This window comes from Danio rerio, chromosome 15, assembly GCF_049306965.1.
Source record: "Danio rerio strain Tuebingen ecotype United States chromosome 15, GRCz12tu, whole genome shotgun sequence".
Lineage (NCBI taxonomy): Eukaryota > Metazoa > Chordata > Actinopteri > Cypriniformes > Danionidae > Danio > Danio rerio.
In genome coordinates this window covers 22,522,406-22,545,647 of record NC_133190.1, presented here as the reverse complement: position 1 = coordinate 22,545,647, position 23,242 = coordinate 22,522,406, and the positions used below count along the sequence as shown (strand labels likewise).

General features: G+C 36.4%; 1 protein-coding gene across 1 annotated transcript in view; it reads left to right on the top strand.

Annotated features, from left to right (window-relative positions):
* med13b (mediator complex subunit 13b) overlaps window positions 1-23,242 on the top strand; it is a 64,436-nt gene that overhangs the window by 35,091 nt on the left and 6,103 nt on the right. The window contains exons 10-25 of the mRNA NM_001083838.2: window positions 1,239-1,455; window positions 1,538-1,565; window positions 1,653-1,774; window positions 2,579-2,666; window positions 3,493-3,674; window positions 3,764-3,963; window positions 8,088-8,992; window positions 12,941-13,108; window positions 13,185-13,408; window positions 15,350-15,545; window positions 15,632-15,995; window positions 18,260-18,476; window positions 18,572-18,763; window positions 20,635-20,858; window positions 20,985-21,127; window positions 22,976-23,134. Of these exons, the coding sequence (NP_001077307.2) occupies window positions 1,239-1,455; window positions 1,538-1,565; window positions 1,653-1,774; window positions 2,579-2,666; window positions 3,493-3,674; window positions 3,764-3,963; window positions 8,088-8,992; window positions 12,941-13,108; window positions 13,185-13,408; window positions 15,350-15,545; window positions 15,632-15,995; window positions 18,260-18,476; window positions 18,572-18,763; window positions 20,635-20,858; window positions 20,985-21,127; window positions 22,976-23,134 (3,629 nt within the window). The remainder of the gene's footprint in view (window positions 1-1,238; window positions 1,456-1,537; window positions 1,566-1,652; window positions 1,775-2,578; window positions 2,667-3,492; window positions 3,675-3,763; window positions 3,964-8,087; window positions 8,993-12,940; window positions 13,109-13,184; window positions 13,409-15,349; window positions 15,546-15,631; window positions 15,996-18,259; window positions 18,477-18,571; window positions 18,764-20,634; window positions 20,859-20,984; window positions 21,128-22,975; window positions 23,135-23,242) is intronic.

Below are 23,242 nucleotides of genomic sequence, written 5' to 3'. Positions count from 1 at the left end.
CTCTGCTGAGAATAGGTCACCTTTTAACATCTTAATTATGGATTGTTAATGCAAAAGGCAAGTTGCGCTTCCACAAAGAACATTTCTTTGGCCCTTTTGCAAGTTGTTTTGCTTCAGTGGTTGTCAATAACATGAGGCAGCTTTGCTGAAAAATAATTGGTCCAAGCATGTTTTTGACTAGTTAATGGCAGAAGCAGAGAGACTGAGCTGGACCCTGTTGATTGCCTGATATTCTAGTGCACTGTCTGGGATCTAATGATGTTTTGCATGAACGAATAGTCAATATTCACTTAATAATAATAATAACAATAAGAGTAAGTATTATTATTATTATAGTTTTTTATTATAACAATAATTATTATTTGTGATAGTTCAAAGTAACTGAGATAATACAATAGCAGAATTTATTTTGAAATGCTAAATCTTGTTACATTGTAAATGTTGTTGCTGTCACTTCTGATTAGTCTATGCATCCTTGTTTAATTGTAAAAATAGTAACCTCTTTTCAGCTATTTTATATTTTATTTCATTCAGCGTAGAATGTAAAACACCAGTAACACTTTACAATAGGGATTACTATAGTGAACTAATAATGTTAACATTTACAAATGGATTATTAACATTGCTTGTTAACATTAATTAATTAATGCCCCGTGAGTTAACAAAAACTTCTATTGAACAACTATATTTTCATTAACTAATGTTAACAAACATATAAACAATTTAATAAATGTATTTTTCATTGTTTTTCATGTTAATAACTACATTAACTATGTCTCCCTTATTTTAAAGTGTGACCCAAATACATTTCGGTAATGTGCCATAAAAACCTGGCTCTTGTGCCTCTTAAATTCCATCAAAATTCAAATGTCCATTTTGAATGACATATGCATTACATAAGTCACTTTGGCAGCATATTTCAGCTGATTAAAATAATTTAGAAAATACTTATTTGCTTAATCTACCATATCCTACGGAATATATCAAATTCAGTTATTAAAGTGCAGTTCTTAATAACAAGAACAGATTAAATAAAAGACACTTGCATTCTCAGTTGCTCTCACATAACAGTTTAAACCATTAAGTTTACCACTTTTAAATATAATGCCATCTTATGCAATCTATTTTGTTTATACACTTAAAAAGCTGATAACAACCTGATCGTTCAGACTCTGTTTCTCCCAATGACTAGTTGTGTAATATAGTGTGGGGGTGTTGTTTTTCTTCCTTTTTTTTAGGATGATGTCCTCTTCCAAAAGGCCTCTGAAGGTGTCTGAAGAGCTGGTGAAGATGTACGAGCATAAGAAAAACCAGTATCTATCATCGGCTGTGTGTGATGAAGATCCAGAGCAAGAATCTGATCCTTACGCTTTTGAGGAAGGAGATGAGGAGTTTAATTTCTCAGATAAAGATAAAAAGTCTGGATCAGAGAGAGAGGCTGGGAAAAAAGCTAAGGTCAGACAGTGATTCTTTTAGAAGAATGTTGAGTCAAATGAACGTTTTTATTGATTACAATATTTCTTTGCTTGACTTTTAGAGGGAAGATGGCAGTTCATCTTCTGATGGTGAGTGGAATTCCCTGGCATGTTATTTCTAAAATAAAATGTTTTAGTGTTTCTGAGGTTCATCTTGAACATTTGTTGTTTGCGCAGATGCCCAGGGTTCAGGTGGTAGTAAACCACTTCCTACAACCAGCTTGATCCATGAGACCGATCTGGTCGTGTCCATTAATGACCTGGACAACCTTTTTAACTCTGACGAGGATGACCTTACGGTTAGTAGCCACTACTTACATGCACACTGTGACGTTTGTTGTAAAAAGTGAAAAAAGTTTAAAGACTTTTTCAAAGTCACATGAATTGTTCAGGTGTGAGCTTTTCCACAGACTTCAACAGAATGTAAAAATCTTAATGATTTTGTGGGTCTCCTCTTTCAAATCTGATCTTTAATTTGTTTTCTCTATTGGATTCAAATCAGGTGATTGGCTAGGCCATTCTGCAGCTTATTTTTCTTTCTTTGATAGCATTTGAGAGTTTCCTTCGCTTTGTTTTGGATCGTTGTCTTGCTGAAATGTCCACCCTAGTTTCATCTTCATCCTCCTGATAATGTAGATGTTGCAATGAAGCAGCTAATATTAATTTACACTGACAGAGTTATTACACATAACTTAATTTGTAAACTAATTGATATTGTTTTCTTTGCATATATGAATTTCTTTAGTTGTTACCAACATCCAGGGAAAATTTCAAGTCAACGACACCTTTAGAAATAAGTTTTCTGACAACAATGCTGATGTGTTCAATACTTATTTTTCCTGCTGTATATAAAATCCATTGCAGCTTTATTCTGTCCCTTTTTGCTTTGAATTGTAGTTAGTGAAGCCCTGTGATTAATCAATCTTTTGGATTTTGTGATATGTGTATGTACACCAAACTAGAGAGTGCTCGGTAGTATGTTTCCGCGCTTTGGATCTCGTGCCTCATTAGGAAAGCTCTTAGGTGGTCATAAAGTTCTTTATTTGCTGAACTAAGGGAACAGTAGAGCAATTAAAGTGAGCTTGTCTTTGTGTTACTCTCAGCAACCTGGATCCAGGAGAGCTGCCGGTGGAGCCGAGGAGAAATTTGGTGGGAAGGAACCAAAACCTGCAGCGCCAGACCCCCTGCCTTGTGCGTGTCACACATGTTCACCCTTGCTGACCCATGCTACATGTGTAACTAATGTTGCTGAAGAGAATGCGCCAATAAAAATTCATATAGTCCATAGAGATTGACAGAATTCTTGTGTTGATTCTTTTAAAGCTGTGTAGGAATGTGTTGGTAATTGGCTAATATTATAGCAGGTTCTTTTTTATGTTGCTAACTTGCAATCAAAAATTATATTCAAGCTTTTTTGCTTGAGTTTTACAATTTGTTTTGCCATCTCAGTTAAAGTTTTTTACTGATGATGTTGTTATACTTAAATAGCTTGTAATACTTATAGTCATTGTACAAAAAAGTAAAAAAATATTTAATTCAAATAGTTAAATAATTAATGAGTATCAGATAAGTTAAATAGATACAAACTGAGAATTTAGAGAAATTGCCAACTTGTTTAAATGTAATAATTTAATAATAAGTTAAAAAAAATCTCAAATAAATATAACGATAAAGATAATAAAACAAAGTTAATCTAAAACATTAGAAACTTGAAAATTTCAATTGCTCTTATACAAAATGAGTAATAGTATCGTTTTATTATAGTATATATTGGCCATTTGCACAGGCATTATCCAAAATGTTAATATCCATACATACCTAGAAATATCTCCTGCTTATTTCATAGCTGCTGTAAAGCTAGTTTGTTCTAGAGCTACTTATTCTCTCCAACGCAGCCCGTTATAGTGCTGCGCAAGTCATCACAGTTCGAGACCCTTAATGGCCAGCATCTGTTACCTATTTTCTATTTTTAGTGCCAAAAAGTCAGTTCCTTCATTGTGTGTGTTTATTGATCTAGGCTGTGCAGACCTGCACCAGATGTTCCCAACCCCTCCGTCACTGGATCAGGGTTACTCTCCTATAAACATGGGCAACACAGAGTCAGCAGCTGGCCTTTCTCTTCTGGATGGGGCCATGAGCGGGAACTTCAAGATGGAGGTGGAGGAGGGTTTCTGCAGCCCTAAACCCTCCGAGATTAAGGTTTTTTGTTTTTTAATTGCTGCGACAGATTTTCAAAAAGAAACTTCTTGTGATGCGAGACACTGATCATTTGTCGTTTTTTTTTCCAGGATTTCTCCTACGTGTTTAAGCCAGAGTCCTGCCAAGTGCTCATCGGCTGCTCTCTTTACGCCCCTCTGAAGACGCTGCCCAGTCAGTGTCTGCTTCCTGTCAAGCTTCCAGAAGAATGTGTGTACCGGCCCAGCTGGACAGTTGGCAAACTGGAGATGCTGCAGCCGATGGCAGCCATGACCTTTCTCAACAAGGACAGGTAAAAAATAGCCAAGAAATATGTGATTTTTTTTACTTTCTACCAATCAGATTTTAATTGTTTCTCTGCCTAATTTTACATTAAACATTAACGCCTGTATTTAAATAAACAAAAATCTAGATTTTTATAAAATAGATAGAAAAAAATCTACAATATTTTATTTTTTATTATTAAATTATTATTGTAATAGTAAATGTATTAAAATAAAATATTTTTTTTTATATGAAATAATTTAATCTTTTTCATCTTGGCCATTTGAAAAATTCCTCAGCATTTAGCCCTTTATGAGCGTAAAAAAAAAAGGTCTTTAATTTTTAATGGTCTTAAAAATGTCTTAAGGTCTTTAATTTAAATAAATTGGTGTAACGTGCAGAAACCCTGCATCTGTTTTGGAATTTTCTCTGCATTTGGAAGCATCCATATTGTGTAAATAAACTGCTGAAAATGTTTGCTTCTCAATCACACCAGTCATGATCAAATTTTTTGACCAATGTCATCTGTGTATTTGTTTTTCCCATCATGTTGTGATGAAATTGGCTACCCAGTTAGATTTAAGCATTTAGATCAGGGGTAACCAATCCTGATCCTGGAGGGCCGGTGTCCCTGCAGGGTTTAGTTCCAACTTGCCTCAACACACCTGCCTGGATGTTTTAATTATGTCAAGTAAGAGCTTGATTAGCTTGTTCAGGTGTGTTTGATTAGGGTTGGAGGTAAAATCTGCAGGGCACCGGCCCTCCAGGAACAAGTTTGGTGACCCCTGATTTAGATCATGTACCCGAAACAGCCGCAGTTGCAAATAAGATGGGTACTGGTGGCGCTGTAGCACAAAAAACGGTTTTGAAAATCAGTTTAGAACCCAAAGATTTCTGGAAAAGAATGGATGTCAAATTGTTTGTCTTGAGTGTCTAAGATCAAAGTTTTTGGATAAAACTTGCCGCAGTGACTTCAAAAACAACAAATAGGAAGTTGCATGAGAATTGCAGAGAAAATGGGACTGTGTTAGGTTTTGTGAAAGTTTTTTTATTTTATTTTATTTTTTTTTAATAAAGCATGATAGATTGACTTTGAGGGGTATTGCACGAATGTGGAACCATGAAAGCCAGGATAACAGAAAAAGGGTCCTCCTGGCTTAGCCTGTTGCATGTTTGCTGATCCAGGATGAGTCGCTATGTCAAGCTGGATGTAGATAGCCACGATGAGTGCACATTCACAACATTACAAGACCACAGGATCGATCACTGAGTCAATGATGCAAATACAGATAAAACCTATTAAATTCAATGAAACATACTACTTTTCAATTCTAATAATTGGAAAATATATGTAAAAAGCCCATTCATTTCTTGTACCATTGATCACAAAACATATAAATCACTAGGATTAATCTTAGCCTGGTTGTTAGCCTGCTTTGAAGAATGAGTAAAGAATAAATCTCTGTAGTAACTTCATTTAGCTTAATAAGCCTGCTTTCATACCACTGAGTCAAGGATAAATTCAGTCAGGATAGCCTTAAAATCTAAGCTAAATCTTGTGTCTTACTAATGGGCAATACCCCTCTGGAGTAGAACCTTCATTTGTTGTTGTATGTTTTGCAATAGACGAGATTAATCCAAATGGAAAAATGACAAGATGCATTTATAAGGAGAGAAAAAAAAAAGATCAACATGAATATAGTATTGTGCAGCTTGTCTTGAATTTTTCCTAAACAATCAATTGTCCAGCAAATAAAATGGTGTAAGACACTTTCCGATGTGGAGATTTATCAAGATTGCTGTAGACGTAGTCAATATTTCCTTGTTTGTTCATCTGTATCAAATTCAACGTTTGATTAAACATTGAGTAATCGTAGCTTTCATTAGCTCATTGGCTTGAATGGAAGGCTTTTAAACAGATTGATTTATTTAGGAGGGGGTATCTTATGCGTGTAGCAGGTGGCGGTTGAAGTAAATGGGTCAGGTTTTTAACAAGCACAGAACACACTCTTCTCTACTCTTTGTGGTCCAGGCAGCTGCCAGCCCAAAATAGCCATTCAATATTAATGATAGTGCAGCCTTAATTGAGGCATGTGTCCACAGCGATGATGCCAAACGCACTCAACTTTTAAGAATGTCTACCTGCATCTGTTTCACTGCTGGTATGTATGTCTGCCACATCCGAGCGCTTCTCTCCAAAACGACTTCATTTTGGGAGCTGTTTTGCATTTAACGTACCAGCTGTTCCAATAGTGATTTTAGTATGTTTATGAATTCCTGCCGAGAAACAACAGGTGTAGTTAAACTTAAACTGTAAAGGAAGGAAGGAGGGAGATGTTGAGGACTCTATAATTGTATGCAGTTTTTGTGAATTGATCCAGATGCAGATAAGTAGTACGCAGAGCTTAAAAAATGTCACAGTTTAGCACCAAATTATGTTTTTACACTGCGAGAAACCTATCTACGAATTTTAAATGTTCGTTTAGTCAAAGTAAGTGCACATTATTTATTCTATGTCATGAAATCTACATTTACCTGCCTTTTGTGTTTTAATTTGCAAGTCAGAGCAGATATACGTAATTTTTTTCTTGTTTGTTTGTTTGTTTTTGAGAAGTTAACCCATTAAAAAAACACTCTAAGAATATTTTTTTTCATGAATTTATTTGGTTAAAATGCGTTCCTCACACCATACCACAGTAAATTGTCACAAAATTACCATGTGACCCTGAAGACTGGGGTAAAAAAAGCAGAAATATTGGTTTTGTTCATTTATTAATTTGACTTTGGCTTAGTCTCTATTTCAGAGGTCGCGACAGCAGAATGAACTACCAACTATTTTAGCATATGTTTTATGCAGCGGATGCCCTTTCTGCTGCAACACAATTCTGGGAAACACCCATGCACTCTCACATTCATACACATACACCAAGGTCAATTTAGTTTACTCTGTTCACCTTTAGCACGTGTTTGGACTGTGGGGGAAATCACGGAGCACACGGAGGAAACCCATGCTAATATGGGGAGATCATCCAAACAGTTCTAACCACTGAGCTAGCATGCTGCATGTTATTGCATTTCTAAATGATATTTTAAGGTGTATTATATTAAAATTTTTACCATTTAAAACGGAGGTCGGGAACCTTTTTTTCTAAGTGTGTGTCTGTGTATATATAAATTTAAATATAGCATCACATGTCGAAGAAGTAGATGACTTTATTTAAATTTTGGGAAATAACTTTTTTTTTTTTCTGAAAAGCAGCACAATTTACTAACATTTTATTATTATAAAAAAAGTTACTTAAAATAAGTCAAATTAAAGTAGTCTATGCAGCAACGTTTTAAGTGTGGCTAGTTATAAAGAACAGACATCCTTTTTTACTGTTTATTAAAAAATAAAGAGCAAACAACTTATGTATCTATGGTAATTACACCCACGCTTAGTTAACACAGAATTGCAAGTTATTTGCCCTTTATTGATGTTGTGATTTAAGTTTGTCCACAGCAACATACACGTGCACTGGTCGAAACATGTTTTTATTGTACACCGAGTTTGTATTTATTTTGCTGTAAAAGTTACAATAAAAATGGAACTGTAATTGTATTTTCACAAGGAAACTGATTTCAAGTGCAGGTATTTTTTTTTAAAACTGTCAAATATTACTAAACGGAGAGCCATGATTTTTTTTTCAAAAAGCCACAGGTTCTCTACCTCTGATTTAAAATGTTAATTTGACACCAAAATTGCACACCTTTTGTGTTAAATTCATGGTTTCATTTTGCATTAAACGTGTATTAAAATCATTGTTTAATATTTGTATATACCTGCTTAACTGGTTTCTATTGGCCAGACAGTAGACAGTTGTTGTGGCTTTTAAAGTAGGACTAGCCCTAAAACTACTGTAATACTTCAGGAATGGTTTTGGAATTGGATCAGGTGTTGCTGAATTGAATCGACTCCATCTGTTTAACAAGCTGAAGTGGCCAAACACTTTATTTCCCTTTTTTGAACAATGTAGCTGTTGTTTTCATCATTTAATAGTTTCATTTGCCACATAAATTACTTGAAATATATTTGCCATTTATTTAAAAATTAAACTACTTGGTGTAATATTTTAGCCACCGGACATGACACTTTCTCTTTTTCCCCCACAGTAACATCCCTAGTGTGGGAAGTGCAGTGGAGCAGGAGCAGAGCTGCACTCCTCAAACACACAACACCTTCATGTCCAACAGTGCCCCGCCCAGCAACAGCGGAGCCGGCATCCTGCCCTCACCTGCCACTCCTCGAATCTCCGCCCCAACACCACGAACACCCCGCACTCCACGTACCCCCAGAGGCCCTGCCAGCGTCCAGGGCTCACTAAAATATGAAAACTCCGACCTCAATTCTCCCGCCTCAACACCTTCCACGTGTAGACCTTTAAGTTCTGTGGAGCCTGCCACCGTGCCCTCCATCCCCGAAGCTCACAGCCTGTACGTCACCCTCATCCTTTCCGAATCGGTCATGAACCTGTTCAAAGACTGCAACTTCGACAGCTGCTGCATCTGCGTCTGCAATATGAACATCACAGGGGCAGATGTTGGCGTCTACATCAGCGATCCTAACATGGACTCTCAGTACTCCAGCATGGACCCCTGCTCTTGTGGTTTTAGTGCCGTCATGAATAGAAGGTATGGCAACGGGGCTGGCCTCTTCCTGGAGGATGAGCTGGACATCATGGGACGTGGTTCGGATGCCGCAAGAGAGATTGAGAAGCACTTTGAAGCTGTACGAGCAGCCTCGCTCAAGAGGGGAACAGTCCTAAAAGAACAGGTCCCGGATGATCTCATGCTATTGTTGCAGGACCTGTGCACTAACCCATTCTCCCCCATCATCAGGCCAGATCTTCTCGGCACTGTTATCAAGTCCCCCATTAGGCTGGAGGAGAGGGACTATTACAGCGACTGCTACATGGCTCTTGAGCATGGCAGACAGTTCATGGACAACATGTCTGGAGGAAAAGTTGATGAGACGCTGGTTAAGAGCTCCTCTTTACATCACTGGGCCAAACGAAATGGTGAGGATCTACTCTTAAATATTTTTGCAATTTTAACAATTCTTCTTCAGTTTGATTGGAGCTGTAGTTCTGTCTGAAAAGTATTTTAAGGATTATCAGTTAGTGTTTAATAAGTTAATGTAAATTATGCTGTGAATTTAATTTGCTTGACAAAAAAAGATGTTTACCTTTCATTTTTATCATGTAAACTGAAGTGTTCTCTAAGTCATGAAATGAATAGTATTCAATATCTGTTCGGCCCTTAGGCTAGATTATTAATACATTTATGCCTGAGCTATTTGCATTTTGTTGTAGTAATGCTGAGAAATTTATTCTAAGTCTATGTTCGTGTATTAAAGGACACCTAGAGCCTTTTTGCTAGGTAGCACTGGCGTTCCGAACTTTAAAAATGTAGGAGCACCAGCCAAAACTTAGTCGCACCCACCAATTATGAGCACTGTTAAACTAACAGATTTATTGCATTTGATATCAACACTAACCAAAATGAACAAAAAAACAAAAAATAAATGCATGGCATGCACCCACTGACCTGCACCGCTTGATATGAATGATTCTTAGTTGATAAAAAATGTGATGTGTTCTCATGGGTGGTGTCTGATATCGCACAGATACTATTGACATATAACTTATTGTTTGCTTTTGCATCTTAATAGCAATACAGGTCATTTCTTGCTGCAATATTAGTGTAATCTTAGTGAATGCAAGCCCTTGTGCGATGGTGTACGTAGTGTTAAATTTTACATATAGCTGCCACTTGCATGGCTGACAGGTTTCTGTCAATTAAACGAAGGATTAAACAGAACTACCCTAAATTGTGTAGATGTGGCAAACGCTGTTACCCTCAAACTCTGTCACACCGGCTTTGTGGTGAATGCTTTAGTCATTTTCATAGGGGACTTTAACCCAATAAAAGTCTTTTATTTACTTTGCGAAAAGTGTAAATGGTGGATTAACATTCACCACATGATGATCACTAATAAGATGTGCCATTATTTGTGTGGTTGGGTCACTCGTCAAGATTATTTTATACACTCACACAAATGCTCTATATATATTTAAATATTGCATAGATAAAATTTCAGGTGCATATGCAACCAATGCAGTCGCAATTTTGAGCCCTGTCACCTACTCTGCAAAAATCACTTTTATAAGGCTTTTTAAATGGTTAGCCAGCCTCTAATGGTAAGAATGTGGTTTTTATAATCTGATGTCATTAAAGCAGTCTGCAGAAACACTTTGATTGACATTCTCCTTTTGTACTTGTAGTCAGAGGTGGAAAGTCCCGCCCGTTAGTGACGATCTCTTTCTCATTAGCATACATAGCCCTGAGTGAGAAGCAGGCATCTGCCATTAGGGTTTTCCATGCTGTACCATGTCATGTCAGCGACTAAGAGGCATTATAAATATCGAGTTTTAGGATGCACAAATGAACACTGGAGTCTAAATAGACTAAAGCCTTCTGAGACCCTACTTCTGACGTTTTAACAGCACAATCTAGGGATGCTCATTTCGGTTAATTTTGCTAACCGACAACCGCCGCTCATTAATCGGTTATTAACGGTTAACTGGTCAGATTACTATTAATTTTATATTAAACAAATTGACGTGTCTATTTTGTGTCTGACACATTAAATATTGCATAAAATACTGATTTATTTATATTAATAATAGAACAATACAACAGAGCATTTTCACGCACCTGCAGTGTTTAGCACAGAAGAACAGAATAAACGAAATAAAATGAATAAAATAAATAGGACTGCCCTAAATTATTTTCCACTTAAATAATTAATTTATATTACAAATCGAAAACACTGACTGATTATTTTTAATAACCGGCATAGGCTGTTTTTTTCCAATCATATGTTTTTTCTTCCGTCAAATAAAATAGCAGACTTCAAATCGCTTGCTCCACGGAAAATATGCATTTATTCAATGCCCCACTTGTATTATTATAATCACAAAACCTTTTACATTTTTAATAGAAATCATTATATAAGAATATATAAGATTATGTCTTGCTATGGTTTCCTTTCTCTCCATCGCGGCTCAAGTGCGCGCGCTGCGTGATAAAAAGACAACAACAACGCGCGCATATGTAGACTTTTTGTAAACATAAGATATTGCATTAATGTGCATACATGCTTTATAAGCTGTAAAATAAAAGGTAAAGCCTATTTGTTGCGTTTATGATGCAGATCCAGGTCAACATCAGCGCTTTTTTTGGCATCAACACGTCTGTTTCAAGCAATATTCTTCTTTCATTTTGCTTCTTTGGCAAATGTGTCTGTAGGCACGGGTTATACGTTATCGTCCCGCAAAGTTAAGTATGTCTTGCAGTTGAACAAGTGGCCGACCACAGCTAACGTGCTTTTTTCATTCCAAAAACGCGAGGCGCACCTCACTGCCTTTATGTTGACAAGGAAAAAAGAAGAGAAGAAAGCGCGGTCCTCTTATGAAACGACTGAATCAGCTGGGTATCGATTGTGCAAAAGTGTTGCTGTATATGTTGATAAAATTGTAATATTTATTAATATTATGATATTCAAGATTTGTACATTCATACAGCTCTGGATAACTTTAAACAGCGATTAGACCTTCAGAGCGGCAATAATGCGTCCTGAAGTAAAGCGAAACGGCTATAAACTCCAGCAAGATAGAGTGATTATATGCAGAGTCATACTTTATCTGTAAATAAAGTATAACTATAGAAACTGTGTTCATCTTAACTGAAAGCTTCTGCGTGTTTGCTGGCCTCACGCATCGCGCACCTGTCAGTCAGTCAGTCAGCACGTAACCCCAAAGGACTAAACAATAGCGCACAGCACTATACGGTTCAAGAAAAGTTTTGCGTTGATATAATCCACTTACCTTTTAATACGTTTTGAATCGATTATAATCTGCTATTAAAAACAACAACAACAATAACTGAATGTTTTGAATGGGTAATGTAGCCGTGGCGGGATGCAGTTTGGTCCCCGCCATGGAAGAATGAATGTAGTGGAAACCAAGCTTTTTAAAAGTTCTCTGTAGTTGTCTTGACAACACAAACTGCTGCTCTGGGATGAGCCGCGTGCAAAAGATGCCCCTCTTAACACAAAGGCGCATTCAATCGGCCCCTTATGCAGCCAAACTAAAAATATATAAAATAATAATTTTAATTGTTAAACTGATTGCATTAATCGGTCACAAACGCACCCTTTCGGTTAACGGTTAATCGATTATTTTGAGCATCCCTAGCACAATCTAATTTGAATTTGAAGCTACAGTCACTATGATTGCACAATTTTTATTTTAATGCCTAAAACTGGCTGTTATAAAGAAATGCCTAAGTATTTTGAGCTAAAATGTCTCATAATCAAAGGACATCAGAGACTTATTTTTAATCTTGTAAAAAGGGGCACAATGGTTCCCCTTTAACAAACAGAATGACTTTTTATTTCTTTTTGGGCTATCTTTGGTCTTTATTTAAATTATTCTATGAAACTGAAGTAATGACTGTACTTCTTTTTTGCATTGTGATCAGAAATTAATTTATCTGTCCCAATTGTATCAAAGTTTGAAGCTGAAGGCTTTACCCATTAGCGATTGGCTCTTTATTTCAAATAGGAGCACTATTTCACCGTGATGCGATCTGTCAAGTTATTCAAGATCTCCATCTTTATATAAATAAAGTTTTTGGTTCTATTCAGGTCAGATTTTAAGTGAAGTGTGGAAGAGCAGCATATATCACCAGAGAGGTCAAATTTTGATATTTTGAATAAAAACTAAATCATAAAAGGTCAAAAATTCTAACTATTATTTGTAAGCACGGATGATTTGTTCACTTCTTTAGCCAATTTAAAAAACCCCATGCCCTGCCCTACTTTCCTTAAGTATAATGTGTTAATTCTATTGAAGTTAAATCCAGTGTGTTTGTAAACCCCTTTCCTCTCTGTGTCCTTGCAGCTTTCGATATGAGCATGCTGTTCTCTCAGGATGTGCTGCGGATGCTGCTGTCACTGCAGCCTGTCCTGCAGGACACCATTCAGAAGAAGAGGTCTGTGCGCTCTTGGGGCGTCCAGGGCCCCCTCACCTGGCAGCAGTTCCACAAGATGGCTGGCAGGGGGTCGTACGGTAAGCAGAACTTAGCACACAACATCTGCATAGTTTATGAATTATATTAGTATATTTAAATGGTTCTTTCTCACAGGTACCGATGAATCTCCAGAGCCCCTTCCCATCCCTACTTTACTAGTGGGTTACGAGTATGACTATGTGGTGCTGTCTCCTTTCGCTCTGCCATACTGGGAGAAGCTTCTGCTGGATCCTTACAGCTCCCAGCGGGACGTCGGATACATGGTCGTGTGTCCAGACAATGAAGCTCTGCTCAATGGAGCTAAGACCTTCTTCAGAGACCTGACAGCTGTATATGAGGTTAGAACATGCTAATAGCATGCTTTTGTTTAATGAGAACTGAGAATATTACAGACCCCCTAGTTTTTAAAGATTAAAAAAAAATTGGGTGGCAATAAAAATAGTTTTGTGGTGGTAATTTCCAGAATTTAGCAGATAGTTTTCTTCTTATTTACCATATTAGGTAGCCTACTTTGTTGAATGTGCATTTATTATGATCTCTTGTCAAGACAAAATTTAAAATGGTAGGGATTTAAGCCAAAAGAAGGTTGTATAACTCTTATTTTTATCCATTTTTTTTTGGTTTTGATCTTACTTTCTCTCTCTCTCTCTAATTTCACTCCCCGGAGCATCTGACATCATGTACCTCGCTCAGGACATGTGTTAGGGCTTCTCCTACCGTAATACACCTAAAATACAGTTTGCCGTAAAACTCGTCAATGGCAGGGAATCGTGTTCTTCTTTTGTTTACTGCACGGAAAAAGTTAAATGAAAACATTTATCGATTTTACAAACATCATAAAACCAGCCATACATGTAAAGCACAAATAATGTCAATTTGGTCACGTATAGGCATCCATAATTCTTGAACAAATCTCTATCATTGTACGCTGCTTGCTGTTTCGTTTGTTCCATTGCTCCGTTTGTTAGATGTTTGCTCCAACTTTCTTTTGCAGTCTGAAGCTTGTTAAACACACAATTTGTGCCGCAGGATGTCTAATCCTATCTTTGCATTGACTTTGATGTAAATCACTCGTGCTTCATCAGCGTCTGTATACTGCACAAGCTTTAAAACAATTACCCGTCTCTCTTCTATGGAATGTAATGATTGTGAGGGCGCAGATGAGACGCCATTTTTTGAGAGACACATATTAGTATACATCACGCGCTGTTTATGCAATGTCTATAAGTCATGTTAAACAATTAATTACAAACTGATATATATATATATATATATATATATATATATATATATATATATATATATATATATATATATATATATATTAAATGGTTTGAAATTTGATGTTTTATGAGATGATTTACTTTTTTTGGGGAATTATTTTGCATTTGATTGAGAATTTTGCTGGATAACAAAAATTTGTGACTTTTGGTTGAGTTTGCGTAATCGCAGAATAACTAGGGGGTCTGATATTATGTGCTATGTTGGGCATTTGTGTTATTTTATGGTTTTAATTAAACTTCTTTGGAGTTGACTGATAAAAATGTTTAAGCCTGTGATCTAATTGTATCACTTAAGTTAGTTTATTAGGTTTGTCACTGAGGTCACATCGTTTTCACCATTAGCACAGAATGATTTTATAAATCACTTAACAAACAAATAATTCATTACAAATGGTTCAGCTGATAATAGACATTCATCTAAATAGATTTATGCTAAGTAGTAAATCTCAACTGTTTATTATATGGTTAAAAATATAAACTATTTTAAAATAACTGAGTAATTTAATAAGTAATCCAATAAATTGGCTAATAAATCATTAAAATGTAAAGTTTGACATCAGCCTGATTTGGAAAATGATATACTGGTGCGATGCACTGTACAATTTGACAAATAAAATGAATGTAACTTAATAATATTAAAATACTTCTGTTTATGAATTAATAAAGCAGAAGAAATTTTTGATAATAATGGTGATAATACATTTTATTTGGGCCACATGAAGTTGCTATGTTTTTTTTTCCTGTTTTTATATTCTATTATAAGTTGGATACTTTTCCGTTTTATCCATATACAAACTCATACAGGCAATAAATACTATATAGCATAGCTTAACTGAATAATAGCTTGTCTCATTGCAACGTGTAAACTACATCATCACCCAGTTCAGCTTAATTAAGACACTTTAAACATTATTTTATGTAAAGCTGCTTTGAAGAAAATATGTTGTATAAAAGACTATAGAAATAAATGTGACTTGATTGATTATTGTTTGGCAGTCTTGTCGGCTTGGTCAGCACAGGCCCATTGCCAAGTCTCACGCTGATGGCATTGTGACAGTGAGCGATGCTGGATCAAAAGCTCTTACTGATCAGACTCTCATCGACTGGCTTCCAAAAACCATCAACAGCAGCAGCAGCAGTGAGGCTTTAAACAAGCTCAAACTCTACGCCCATGTGTGCCGACATGACTTGGGTATGTGCAGAAACTGAATGTTCTTTGATGTACTGCAGACCACATCGATAAATGTAAAGTTTCTATAATATTTAATGTCTCCTCAGCATCCTGTCTGGCTTCCCAGTCATTGGACGGCTCACTTCTTACCCAGCGAAACCCAGCCAGCTCTTCGCAAACTTCCAGTTCCAGCAGCCCAGTCACAACCGCACAGAATGTCACCCCAACCACCAACAGCAACAGCAACACCAACACTAACACCACTCCGACCTCCACTTCCACCTCCAGCAGCTCTTCCTCTTGTCCTCAGGGCGTAGGCAACATGCCGTCTTCCAAGCCCAATACCATACCTCCCTTTGGGGCTCAGGGCTTGCAGTCCAGCCAGCAGAGTGGAGGTCAGAGCGCAGGGACACTGGGGGACGCCACATCTGCCACCAGCCAGCCTCAGGTCCCGTCTGAGCCCGCCGAGAGGTACTGTCTTTAATAGGCAAAATAATACAGTTCATCAGAGGGTGATTGCTGACCTGTGGTATATTTAAAGATGCTGTTAAATTATTTAACGGATTTAATTCATTATATTTGATTTAATTGAAATGTAAAAAAAAATATATATATGTATATATTATGTATATATTATGTGTGTATATCTTACAGTCTTGCGACTAATTTAGTCTCATTTGCAACTCAAATGACTGCTTACCCTTTAACAGGCTTTTCAACCACCTGGTGGATCTTTTATCCATATCAATATTTTAATTGCTTATTACTATTTACTAGTTGTGTCAATATGTCATCCAATTAAAGGGTTAAATCATGTTAATTTCATTCTTTTTTTCATTCACAATGTCAAATAAATAATTAGTTAGAAGGTTTTAGTATTTCCACATCTTTTACAGTAGGGTTGGGTCAATAGACTATGCTATCATCCATCGCGATGGCGTTTGTTTCTTTGTTTTGAGAAACTTGACACAAAGAAACAAACACCCACTGCCAGCTAGCATTTCCAAAGTGTTATTGCAAAGCAGCACAAACAGCATGCAGAAGTATAAATGCAAGGCAAAGCGAATTGCATGTGCCTTGGGTAATGCTGACTACTGTGCAAAAGTAAACCAGGCTTAAGTTTTAAAATGGCATTTTAGGACAAAAACTATCCACGTCCACACTGGCGTTTGACCTAGCATTTCTGAAAAGATCTCTGTCCACACTATGAAAACACTGAAAACACACGTCACGTGACCACACACACACACAAACACACACACACACTGACATGCGCTGCAGCTTACGCGTGGGTCTGAGCTGCAGGCAGTCAGTGGGTGCTTTGAGCACAAAACCCCAGTGAGCAGTGCACGTCAGACAGTTTATCAAGGATGTACTGCTGAATCGCGTCTCACTATAGCTGTTAAACGTGAAATTTAATTAATCTTGTATCATCTAATGACCCTTCTGTATTTTGAATCTATCAGGTAACATTTTACAGTGTCAGTACATTGCTTCAGTCTTTCGCTTTCACGCGTGCACTTAGTAATTTTAGCGAAAACCTCTGATACTGTTGGCTGGTTCCAGTTAGTTGTTCACCAACCAAGTTTTTCGATGCCATTATAACGACACAGATTACTCCGCCTATTCATGCCAGAGTCTCGCGGAAAAGGTGATTGACAGGTGACAATTTCTGTGTAACTTATCTTTATTTATTTATGATTTGGTTATGGGTAAAACAAAGACCATGTGGGACAGATAAATGAAACGGTAGGCTACAAATAACTTATCGCAATGTTTCACATCAGACATCTTATTAATTTTACTGAATACCAATTTGATTGCAATATTTTGTTGCTGCAAATAATAATAATGATAAATTATATATTCATTCCTTTTCTTTTCGGCTTAGTCCCTTTATTAATCAGGGGTCACCACAGCGAATAAATCGCCAACTTATCCAACATATATTTTACCCAGCGGATGCCCTTCCAGCTGCAACCCATCACTGGGAAACACCCGTACAAACTCATTCACACACATACACTACTGACAGTTTAGCTTACACAATTCACCTATTGCACATGTCTTTGGACTGTGGGTAAAACTAGCACCCAAAGGAAACCCACACAAACACGGGAACAATGATGGAACATATTTATTTAATAAACTTAACAAATAAAACAAGTGCTGTTGTAAAATCTGTGGTAAATAAATGCGATTATGTAAATTATTAGTTCTGCTGCTCAAGAATAAGGGTACAGTCTGTCTATTTATTTTTTATTGTCCAAGACAACAGTTGCTTTCTGATGCATATTTGATTATATAACCATGACGCATTATATTTTGATTTTGCAAGTATTTAATGATTTGCATTGACAATAATATTGTATTATTTAAGATATGTGCACCTCTTCGATTATTAATCATTTGTATCAGCCTTTTTCACATTATTGCCAATATGCTGAAGATTTAAATGAATTCAGTACCTACCCATAAATATTGGCAGTCAATACATCAGTGATCACTAGTTTGTAGTTCATTCTTAGCAGCCCACTTATGATATTTTGCCAATACTCTCATTCATATGAATAGAGCAAACGGTTATTTTAGAAAGACCTAATGCAGTAATTTCCCTTTCTAAGCACTGTAGTTCATTTCTAATGGCCAGACTGCTTTACTACTGATGGTTTTTTGATGAATAATGTTGGTTCTTTTCAGATGTTTCCTCTAATCTATGATTTTTTCCGTCACAGTACGATGGAGAGAGAAAAGGTTGGGGTCCCGACTGATGGAGACTCTCATGCAGTCACCTATCCTCCTGCCATAGTGATCTACATCGTGAACCCCTTCAGCTATGAGGAAAACTGCCAAGGCAGCAGTTCCAGCGTGTGGACGATAGCTCTTCTTCGCTGTTATCTGGAGATGCTTCAGCTTCTTCCTCCACATATCAGGAATGCTGTATATGTCCAAGTAAAAAGACATCGAATATGAGATTACTTTTTCCCCCTACTATTTCCTCTTTGCTTGGATCATCTGAACATTCTGTGTATTTTTTTTTCTATTAGATAATTCCCAGTCAGTACTTGCTGCAGCCGGTCTGGAGTGAGGAGCGCCATATATATGCACAGCACCTGAAGTCTTTGGCTTTCTCAGTTTACACACAGTGCAGACGGCGTCTGCCAACCTCTACTAATGTCAAAACGCTAACAGGTTTCGGCCCCGGCCTGGCAATCGACACTGCACTACAGAGCAAAGAGGTACACATGATAATTGCCAGCATCGCAGGCAAATGGGCTTTCAAACTGGTGTGCTTGAAGTGTTTGTAAAAGTAGCATCTATTCAAGCATTTATACAAGGTTTACCAAAATTTTTATTCGAAATTTAAACAAATCTGTGCCAAATGTGGTGTTTCTTTCTTTATAAAGATAAAGTAGGTGTCCACAAGGGAGATCAATATTGTCACTGGAAAAATTATATTAGAAAAAAAAGATTTTAATAAGAGCATGTTTGATTATTTATTTACTTTGTAATAAATGTCATAACTGGTAAATTTGTATTGAAATGTTATTTTCTTAATAAAAAAATAGAAGGGAGGTCTGAGGAAAATTAACAACATACTTGTTATTAAAATGTCATCAATATATGTGATTTTAATAAGTTGTTGACTTAATTTAGATTTCATTACTGATTTATCAAATTTGATCTTCTGTTCCTCTTTTTATTTTTCTAAACATTTGGCAGTATAAAGGAAAATGTATCACTAATAATAATAATAATGAATAATCATAATAACAAATTTAATTGGTTTGAAATACATACAAGTATTTTATACTTATTTGGATTATAAAAGTAACAACAAAACTTTCATTCATTCTTTCTGAAAATGAGCAACTTTAGCTGAAAAATGTTGCTATTAATGAAAGGACAAGCATTGCTGTTATACACATTTACCCAGTTTACTTTTGTTTTAGTTTCATTTTTTTCAGATAAAGTAAACTTGGCAAGTATTTTAAGTATTGGCATACATTTCTAGGTCTTTTGCATGTGCGTTTATTTAGGGGTGTCAAAATGAATTGTTTGTTCGGTGCACTGTGATGCAGACACGGACAATTCAATATTGGTTCAGTAATGGATCATAAGCGATAATTACGTACTGACATCATTTATCTCATATGCGATATGTAGTGATAGCTGACTATGGTGAGGGAGGCGAGTGAGTTTTTAAAACACTCCAACTACTTAAAAAATGCAGAAACTCTGCACTAATCACTGCATGTGTGTTTGCTGGACAGTCTTTCACTGACACTGAAGTTAGAGTAGAAGCCCTGTTTCACTGTTTTGGAGAAAATAAAAGTAAACTCCATTTTTCTCTTTTTCTCGCTCTCTTACTGTGGACCTTTGTCCTGCTGTTGTGAGATAACGTTTTCTCTCCTCTCAGCTGTTACAGCAGTACATGGATACAGACACGAGGGTGCGTCTGCAGAGAGAGTTTTCTCCTTTGCATCTATCATGGAACAGTTGTGATCGCTGCTGTTTATCAGTGTTACTCATCGGTGAACAGAGCATCAGAGCCAATCACAGCCCTTTCTATTAGGATGTAACCAATCATAGGGGTGTAGGAACTCACTCGTCAACGCTCAGAAAGCAAGGGGGATGTTTACGTTTGTTTATTTGCTATAAGTGCTCATGTTGTCCTGTGCCTGTACTTGAGTTTTTAAAGGTACAGTTCATATATCTGATTTCTTGCATAAAAGAACATAATTTTATTGCAAATAATATATAAATATATTTATACATTTTTAAAAGAAGAATGGTTGTGCTGTGAAGTGAAATATTAAATTGTGTATGAAAAGCATTGTCAGTGCACAGAGATATAAATTTGTACCGAATCGAAGACATGATAATCTTAACCCAACTGAACCATGAGACCAGTGTAGGTTCACACCTCTAGTTTTTTATATGAATACAATGTTTTGCTTGCCCAAAACTAATGATTTTATGTCAATACTGAAAGGGCTCTGTTGGACCCAAAAACTTGTTTTCCATTTCATTCAAATGATACAAAAATATTGTAAGACAGCTGTGTAATAAATAGTAACATTGAGCTCTCTGTCCTTGCCCTCCTCAGCGACCACAGTGTTTACATCTCTACGCACCACCGTTCGTGCTGGCTCCAGTGAAAGACAAGCAGACAGAGCTGGGTGAGACTTTTGGAGAGGCTGCGCAGAAATATAACGTGCTGTTTGTGGCCTACTGCCTGTCCCATGACCAGAGGTGGCTCCTGGCCTCCTGCACTGACCAGTATGGAGAGCTGCTAGAGACCTGCGTCATCAGCATTGACGTTCCAAACCGGTGAGTACTCAGGAGTCTTTCATTTGGCTTGTAGTACACAAACCCATTGCTTCTGTTTGTGAGAGGGAATTTTTGCATTTATTTATTTTATGCACTTTTTTATTATTTATTTATTTATTTTTACAGAGCTCGCAGGAAAAAGGGCTCTGCACGACGACAGGGCCTTCAGAAGCTTTGGGAATGGTGCCTGGATCTTGTACAGATGACCTCTCTTCCATGGCGCATTGTAATTGGCCGACTTGGAAGAATAGGTCATGGCGAGTTACGGGGTAAGTTTTGCAGTGTTTGGTTTAAATTGTGATATGTCAGTGTGTAGGCTATGAATTAATTCAATAAATATATGCAACTATTTTCAGAATGAAGCCCTACATTTGTGAATCAAGTTGTTCTGAGACTGATATTAAAGGCTTGTGTTTAATATCAATAGATGTTTGTAATTGAGTCTTTAAAACACAACTCTTAAACTGGATTCCTGGAGGACCACAACTCTGCACAGTTTTGTTTCAACCCTAATCAAACAGCTGATCCAACTAACCAAAGTGTTTAAGACTACTAGAGAAGATTAAGCAGGTGTGAGTTGGAACTGGTTGGAGCTAAACTGTGCAGAGCTTTGAGCGAGTTTGAGACCATTGATTTAAAGCATAACTAACACATTTAAAGCATAAATGAATAACGATTTGTATTTGAGTTTTATGGTCAGAATATTATAATGCAATTTGTATTCTTACAATGTTTGTTTTATTTTTGTTTCATAATCGTGCTAAAATCACACTTTTTGTATATTTAAAAGAAATGAAACAACTTAAGCCAATAAAATCAGGCCTCTGCAAACTCAAGTGGTCAAAAACTTGGTGCTCTTAAAACAAGTCTAAAAATATTGTTTTAAACATTTGTAGAAAGTAGTTTTTTATTGTTAATTATTGTAAATTCTACAAAAATTCAATTAAAAATAATGTAGCTAAAATGTATTAAATTAGTATTTAATTTACTTTAGAATTAATTATTTTTAATAAAATGCAATGCCTCCCACACATAGAACAAGTTACTTTGTTGACAGACTTTTTATTATTATTATTATTTTTTTTTTTACTATTATAATAATTTTACACTTTTTTTGTATCTGGCCCAGATAGTTTAAAATTTGCAAACGATTAAATGGGAAAATGTTCTCTCATTTACCCATTTCCCAAAGCTGGTTCTGTGTGTGCAAGACCGCCACCACTACAGTCAATTCACACCCAAAGCCTTTTTTGGGACTTCTGCGTCCTGCAGATTTTAGCTCCAATCTGCTTCAACACACCTGCAAGGATGTTTCTAGAATGGCTAGTAAGAGCTTGATTAGCTATCCCAAGTGTGTCTGATTGAGGTTGGAACTAAACTTTGCAGGACACCGGCACTCCAGGACTGAGTCTGGACATGCCTGTTCTACTATATTCTCTGAGAGAAGTTGATCAACTAATTTGCCTTTTTTTAAAAAGTAATTTACACTTTTTATTCTTGTAAGTATAATTTTTTAGCAATATTGTGTCTCTTATTTTTTCTGTTATTTATTTCTCATTTGCTGTATATTTCATTAATTTGATAATGTTAATATATTACATTATATACAGCAGCTATACATAGCTAAAATACTTTGGCAATTAGCAGCTGTACAAAATTTCATGCCAATAAAGAGTGAGAAGAGCTTTTAGCTGTCAGTGGGTGCACATGGCTCATAAATAGCATAAAGGAGAAATAGTGTATTTCTTTTTTATTTCAACAGCCTTTTTTTAATAATATCTGAAACGCATTAAAAAGAAACTGTGTAAAACAGTGTCATAATAAATAAAAATATAGTTAAAATCACATAATTTTGTTCATCACATAGTTATCCATTTGTGTGCTGTGGGTAAAAGGTGTGTTTCAAACTACTGAACAAAATGACTTTACTCCTGAATGATTCATTCCTTCCAAATGTGCAGTAGCTGTTCAATTCATTATTATTATTTTTAATATTATTATTATTATTTTTAAATTGTAAAATAAAACAATGTCAGTTATTCCTGAAATCTTACAGCTCTTGTCTGGTAGCACATGTCCTAGCTTATTGGTCTAACTGCTGTTTCTGTCTCAATCAGATTGGAGTATTCTGTTGAGTAGGCGGAACCTGCAGTCTCTCGGCAGACGACTGAAGGAAATGTGCAGGATGTGTGGCATCTCTGCCGCCGACAGTCCCAGCATCCTCAGCACCTGTCTAGTTGCCATGGAACCACAGGCTTCCTTTGTAATCATGCCAGGTAATTAATGTGGCGCTTTCACACAGAGCACTTGTACTTTGTCATTGTTCAGTTTATCCTTTCAGAAACTTCAATGAAAGTTCAGTACTTAGTCACTATTTCCCTTTC